The sequence below is a fragment of the Limulus polyphemus genome, unplaced genomic scaffold (assembly GCF_000517525.1).
Source record: "Limulus polyphemus unplaced genomic scaffold, Limulus_polyphemus-2.1.2 Scaffold1554, whole genome shotgun sequence".
NCBI classification, from domain to species: domain Eukaryota; kingdom Metazoa; phylum Arthropoda; class Merostomata; order Xiphosura; family Limulidae; genus Limulus; species Limulus polyphemus.
The window spans coordinates 188,734-196,108 of record NW_013667164.1 but is presented as its reverse complement, the minus strand read 5'-3'; the positions used below and the strand labels follow the sequence as shown (position 1 = coordinate 196,108).

At 31.2% G+C, this 7,375-nt stretch overlaps 1 protein-coding gene across 1 annotated transcript in view; it reads right to left on the bottom strand.

Moving 5' to 3' along the window:
• Nucleotides 1–6,833, bottom strand: part of LOC106464070 (U3 small nucleolar ribonucleoprotein protein IMP4-like) — a 21,894-nt gene extending 15,061 nt beyond the window's left edge. The window contains exons 1-4 of the mRNA XM_013924181.2: nucleotides 6,715–6,833; nucleotides 6,125–6,233; nucleotides 4,017–4,100; nucleotides 747–856 (exon numbers count right to left, since the gene is read on the bottom strand). Of these exons, the coding sequence (XP_013779635.1) occupies nucleotides 747–856; nucleotides 4,017–4,100; nucleotides 6,125–6,233; nucleotides 6,715–6,717 (306 nt within the window). The 5' untranslated portion in view covers nucleotides 6,718–6,833. The remainder of the gene's footprint in view (nucleotides 1–746; nucleotides 857–4,016; nucleotides 4,101–6,124; nucleotides 6,234–6,714) is intronic.
• Nucleotides 6,834–7,375: the final 542 nt, after the last annotated feature.

The following is a 7,375-nucleotide window of genomic DNA, read 5'->3' as shown; positions in this document are numbered from 1 at the left end:
GGTTCAGTGACCCTGAAAACCTACTCTCAGAACCTCATCATGCCTGGTTAACCTTATGGGCACATTTTAGTCCCCCTTGATAGAGGGCCAAGCCACATATACAAATCTAAACATACTGCCAGGGGCTACACCCTTATAAATAAAGACACACTCAGGCTACCCCAAGCTGGATGCAAAGTTTGGTAGTATAGGACAAATGACGTCACAAATTAACACAGATCATGCTTTATAATACTAGACTAAATAACATATGTTAACATTGGACTTACTTTGTATTAGTATTGACTAAATAGCAGTTGGAAAAACACTACACAGAGTTTGTATGTTTCCAAACAAAGTTTGGAATAAGTTTTATGGGATTCACTAATAACTAGTTTTCATGGTTTCAAGAATAATATGTACCTTCTCAGTAACAGAAACTAAAGCAATAGAATTTATACAAGTTTTCTCCGTTTTAATTTTTAGCATTTCTCTGTGTTATGAGCTTAGAGAAGATTATTTTTTTTACTTTTCCTCTTGTTTACTTGTAGCATGGAAATGCATCTGATTACTTAACAGACAGCTATGAACAATGATCAAAAATTACAATACACAATTTTTTTATGGTACAGTGGATCTTATAAAGTTGGTAAAAGGCCTATGAAGGATATATGTACTAAACACTTATTTGTAAGCCTACATGCATCATAACAGCAACCAGTGATAATACTACAAAGTTCCAACTAATTAAATCACTTAAATGTTACCTTAGCAAACTGCTTGAGGCGAGAGCTTGGATCTCGAGAGGTGGTGAGTACAATTTTTGGGTCTTCTACTCCAGCCCATCTGTACTCATCATCTTCATGGGATACTATGCCTGAAAGGAAAATGTATTTCAATTCCATTAACAACAAATTAATATCTTGCAATGAATTCTAAATAAAAACTATTTAACTGCACGTACATTTTGTGACAAACTTATTATTATATATTTATTTTAATATCGATGTTTGTTTAAATTAATTTTATTTTTAGAAATGTACATAACTTATACTGTTAAATATGTATTATGCAACTTCTGCCTATTCTCTAAAGTTTTAGAAAATTCTCGAGTGTAAGAATCAACAATATATATGTGTGTGTGTGTGTGTGCTGTAAAACTAGAGTTAGCTTCAGTGTTGTTACGTAAACTTAAATTTGAAGAAACTCTTCACACACCTATAAATATAACCAACGCAACGTGCCAAAAAAGAGTATCTATTATTGGTTTGCTAAACTTTGGAAGCTATAACTGTGATTGATATAACACTTATTAATCGAAAAACTTCATATATTTGACTAGGAACATTTTTAAATTTAGAAAATTACAAACCATTTAACTTCAGTGGACATTAGTACTTTTACCAAAACAGTATTTAACTTCAGCATTAAAAAAACTCTACTTGTAATCAGCGTGTGATTAGTGAGGCCCACAAAGCTAGCTAGCTCCCTGTTAAGTGAATTGTATCTACATGAGCTCAAAATTAATTCACTCATCGTGAACCCTCAATAAGATATCAAGGAAGTTCCAGACTAGAAAGAAGACTTTATATCGCTTGCAAGTTTGTAAAACTTTTGTATATAAATCATTGTTTGTAATAACTAGTTGTAATAACTGTTATTGTAAATTGTATTATTGATTGTATATTCAAATATATTTGTCTTAAAAAAGAAAACTGTGTGTATCAATCTTGTTGGCAAATATCATAAATTGGATACATATTAGCATTTATTCTAAATCTAAATTACAATTAAACTCAGTTGTAGGCTATTTGAAATTGTAATACGTAACAATTTATATTACTAGAAGTATTAAAACTACACTTCCTGATAAAGGTGAGGAGGTTCTGGGAACTCAAATGATAAATGTACTAACATCAGGCATTAATCAAAGCAAGAAATTTTGTAAAGGAGTTCCAAGTATAGCAGATTTCTTAGGTCTGTCCTTCATACATAGTAGTTCCAGAGTAGTCCAGATTAATTCATGATGGTTCAGTTTCTAGTTATTTGTCTAAAACCACTGCTGAATATAGTGTGTGTTATGGAGCCTTCCTTAGAGAGTTTCATCATAGCAGTCAAAGTAGGTTTGTCCATAATATCACAACACAATAAAATAATCATGACTTTATTCATAAATACCAACAAATCAAGTCCAACCCAACTAAAAAAAGGATCATGCCATGTAGCTACTCTACTATTTTTCACATCTAGAACATTACAGTTACATACAAATTTTAAAATTTCTTAAGTCTATTATCAAACCCAGACATGTGTATATGAAGCTTATATCAGAAACAAGATTCACTGCACAATGTGTTTTCTTCCCCAGTTCATCTTTCTAATTTTATTGCTCAAGGCACAACAAGTGCTAAATGTCTGTGATGAAGTTGAAATTCAGATCCATGAGTGATTAACCTTAGTTGAGCAAGATGATACTTCACTTTGGCACATCCATCCATACATTTCTTTAGCATATTAACCACAGAGGATTGGGTGTGAATAAGAAAGTTGAAGTGTCTGAAAGACAAGTTGCCAATGCCGCAACCAATAATCACACCTCTTTGACGGCCTGCGACTCCTTCCTTTGTGTTGTCTTGACCTCACCTTAACTCACTGTAAGTGGCACCAGGTGATCTTAATACAGCATGGATCCAGTATTTTTGGTAATACAATGCATACATGTGAAATTTCTACACTTGGGAATGAGAAATTTTAATCTACATGATCTCATTCTCTTCTTGAAGTTTTATTGATTCGACCTCCTACCATATATTAACAATGGATTTTTTAAAATATGTACCTCATAAATGTACTCTACAATTAGAACCTAAAATCACAGAGCTTATTTAAAACACACAGGACTATTCATCTGACAGAATATTATTTTTTCTGAAGCAGAATAAACAGGGATGTCAGTGAAGAAAAGATAAAGGGGAGAAAACTGTGGCAAGGGAGCAAATGAAGTCTGAAAGGAGGCATATCCTCCCTATCAGAAGCCAAAGCTTTTTAAAGGAAAAGAGCACAAATTATGGAAATATTCTGCGACACGTTAAGAGAATATTGACTGACACGAGATTTTTTTTTTTATCAGCCTTACAAAGAACACAAGAGAATAATGTGATAAAAGGAAATTACATAGTGTTAAATTGGGTCCTATGTTGTTTGGGCACTGACACCCGGCAGTGGCTCTTTTTGTAAAGAAGAATCAATGTCTTTCATACACTGGAAATCTTTAATCTGCTCAATGATAGATGTGACCAAACAGATTTATGATCAAAAACTTTACTGTGTTTGAGTTTCATGGCATTAATAATTTCCTAAAAGCAGTGGCAAAACAAGCTGTGCTGGGTGTGATCAGAATTTCTGCAAGTGTTCCTTCAGGCAACACCTTATACAAATGCCATGTCGAAACTTCTAATTTGAAAATATTAGCTGTTATTATCATACAGATCACATAAATATTTGACTCTTCACAAACTCTAGCCGCACCTTCAGATTTTGCCACTAAACTCGCTTGAATTATGTGGGTGATAAAATCAATGTTGCAAGGGGTGGAAGTTAAACAATTTGCAGAAAATTTATGTCAATAAATAAACTAATTAGTCAGGGAATAAATATATACATTAGAAATATGAATTGGTCTTATTATAAATTTTGTTTTATCAAAATAAAGAGAATGGTCAGTTTTTATACACATATAGTTTTAAAAAGAAATTCCTCTTTACACATCCAAAAAGAAAACAAACATGTATTCATTTATGATTCACCCATGTTATTAATTGCAAAAGTTCCAATATTTTTTCTAAATCCATTAAAGCCAATATTATTTGTTAAACATGCCACTAAGTGTTTATACACAGAAAGGAACGTCAGTTTTTTTTCCAAACATTAAGAATGTAGGGTGTAAAGCAATGATGTGTTTCTTTCAGATAGGTTGTGAGTGATATTAAGTGATAAAATATACTTTTACAGTTAACAAAGTACACATTATTCCTTACCTTCTGCACCTTCATCATCCCAATCCAGAGCCTTCTGTAGAAAAAGAGCATCATTTCTCACTGTTTGTGGAATAGGCCTGTTCTCTAGATAAGTAAAAATCATCTATAATGAATCTTGTAAAATTGCTATTCATTTGATAAAACTAAGCTCATACATAATTCAAATATGTGTCTGAGATTATATTAACACAAGCTATACTTCTACTTCTCTGTGTGGTTGTGATAAGAAAGAAAAAACAACTTTATGACTAAAACATTCTCAAATAAGTAGATTACAAGTTTTTGCCTTATTTATCATTTATAATTACTTACATTCCATTTTGTATAATGGTGAAATATTACTGATTGTAAAAGATTTTCAAAGTTCCTCTTTACCTTTGAAGTTGTTACTCTTATTTATCTTTAAGCCCACAGTATTATATTTTATACTAGCTTTTTTTTTTTAACTAATGCTTTTCATTATCAGCATACTAATTTCTCAATTTACCTACTTTGGAAAGATTCAAGTCTATAAGCAATAAACTCCTTAACAGCCTGTTTACAAGTAGTAGTATGGAAGTATACATTTACATGCATTGCTTATACTTTTATCATTTACATGCATGTCACTCACTAAAGCCCAACCCTTCCTCAATGCTCAAACAACTCCGTACTTTTAGTTTCTTTTTTTAAAGTAAAAACCACTACATTTGGTCTATATAATAGCATTAAAAGTAATTAAACAATAAAAGTACTCAAACAATCCTTTGCACAACAAAATTATCCCTCTTATTTTCCTCGTCTACCTGTAGAAACAAGATCTTACATACTCACATACAAGAAAATTTTCCCAACATTTATAGAATAAATTTGACACCAACAGTTCATTCCTTCCCTTAAGCCTTTTCTAAACGACCAATGTACCTGCTCCTTGATGTTAACCCCCATTAAAAACATGAATAATTATATTATTACTGTCTACCTCTGATCTAGCAGTGAAATCCTTACAGGTCTAACTAACAATTCCTGTCCTTAAGCTTGCTTTAGTTTTTTTGTATCTATTCAATACCTCCAATGCTTTGACTTCAGTTGGCAAGCCCACCAGTTGACTGGTCAAATTTTGTAAACTTTTCTTGTACTTAGTATTGCGTTATTTACATTGAAGATTACATATTGTTCTTGTAACTTCTGAAAGTTTTATTATAACATACAGGTACAAAAGTTCTGGAACTTAACTATATGTGGGCTTTATGCTGATTGATTAACATTTTAAAACAATTTTAGTTGATCAGATCTTTCTGAAACTGTATGCATATATATTGAAATAATAAGATTACTCTAAAACTGGTCTGGTATTGACAGAAATTTTTAGAAGAAAAATGAGATTAGGTACAAGCATTAAAATATTTTATAGAAACAGGTAGTTTTCTATTGTAAAGTAAAGCTAGCATCAATGTAACCAGTGTTAATGAAACTAATGGCAGTATTATTGAATATCTTGTATCAGTTTTAAACAGCAAAGTGATATTTCACTGTTTATGGTCACTGGCATACAATAAAAAACCTTTTACCATACCAAATTATAAGCAAGCCAACATTTTTGTTTAAATTGTTAGTCAGAAGGTTTTATCATCTAATAATTATAATAGGTTTTTTTATAAATGATTTATGAAGAGTTTTCATAATGAACAAACAAATGGGAAATGGGAAACAATTGCGTAGTTCAGTATGTCACTTCTGGAGAAAGTATAAGAAGACTAATCTACGAAATTAGTTCAGATGAATGGACAGTTTTGAAGCACTAATCTATAAGTCTACACATCTTTTCACTTGAACTAATCTTGTAGATTAGTTAGTTCTCCACAAAGTTCGCTCTGAACTAGGCAGTTGCTGCTCATTTCATTTTTGTTTGTTCAAGTTTTAAACCCACATTATATATATATATATATATATTAAGTTGTAAGTGCATGTATTTCTTAGAGTTTTCTAAAAGATATTATATCAATATACAGCATAAATTTTAGTTTCACAGTTGAAAAATATTATAAAGATCCACAAGTTTCCAGTTTAAATAAAATGCTTTTCAACATATTTAGCATTTTCTCTTGCTAGTGTTACATGATATTTACCCTCTAATGCTTTCTTTACTTTCTCTTTTTTTTCTGCTATACTTCTTCTTTTATCTTCAATTGATTTTCTGTAGAGATACTCTCTTCTTTGCCTTGCCTGTCTACGCAACTGAAAAGAAACAAACTATACAGATGAATTCTCACAACTTATTACTATAATCTACTAGTAATGCTATTATAAATTAAAGCCCATAAGTATAAGTATGTAAAACACGAGACTGGGTAAAATTAACTGTAATTTAAATTTTAAGGACTACTAAAATTAGAAATAAATTAATAACTAAATAAGCATATTTTGTACGAGCTACACCAAAATCAAAACGCTTGAAATTTATCATTCAACAGTTTCGTTACTTCAAATTCAATTCCTGGTCAAAACTTCAGCTTACAAGCCTAACATTCTTACAAATACAAGCTACAATACTAATAGTAGTACTACTGTTATTGTTAATGTTACGGTGTTAGGCTTAAGTTGGCAAGTTGTTCAAGTGTGACATGGTTTAGAACATCTGCATTATGTAAGTCATGCTGTAACTTAAAATTAAATAAAAATAGTAGAATATCAGAGAAACAAACGCAGGATACCTCACCATTTCTTAAGCAGTTTATACAAAATTCTATCCTTATGTTATGAAATAAAAATAATTCAGTGGTATTTTCATCACCCCTTAAACATGTTACACATCGATGTCAGCGCCCTCTGTCCCCCTTCAAATAAGATACTAATAGAGCTAAGATTTGTGAGAAAAAAAAAAGATTTAATTTTTTTATTTTGTATTAGCTTGTTTCACGTTCCTCTCAAATTGTCTATTAAATTACAAATTAGAAGTCAGTAAAAATAATATTTTAGATCTAGCTTTTGTCTTCCACAAGTCAATGTCCAAGAATCCTTTCGTTAAATATCAGACCTCTCAAGCTGGGCTTAGACGATAAGTGACAAAGTTTGATATGAAACACTATATAAAATGTATGCAAACAAAAACTTAAAACAAAAGTTTTTAACATCGAAGCTGGTAAAGCATTGTAAATTGGTAGGCTAATTATTTGTCATAGAAAATCACGTTGAACTGCAGTTTTTGGGTTTGCTTCGTATTCTTCTTTTCAATAAGTCCATTTCGGTCAGGTTTGAAATCCTCCAGAACAAGAAAAGAGTCTTGATAAACTGTGAAATAATAAAAAAGGAGAGGCCTAAGAGCTGGTGAATGGTTTCGTGTAATCATACCAGTCACTCACATGCATCAGATAACTGCA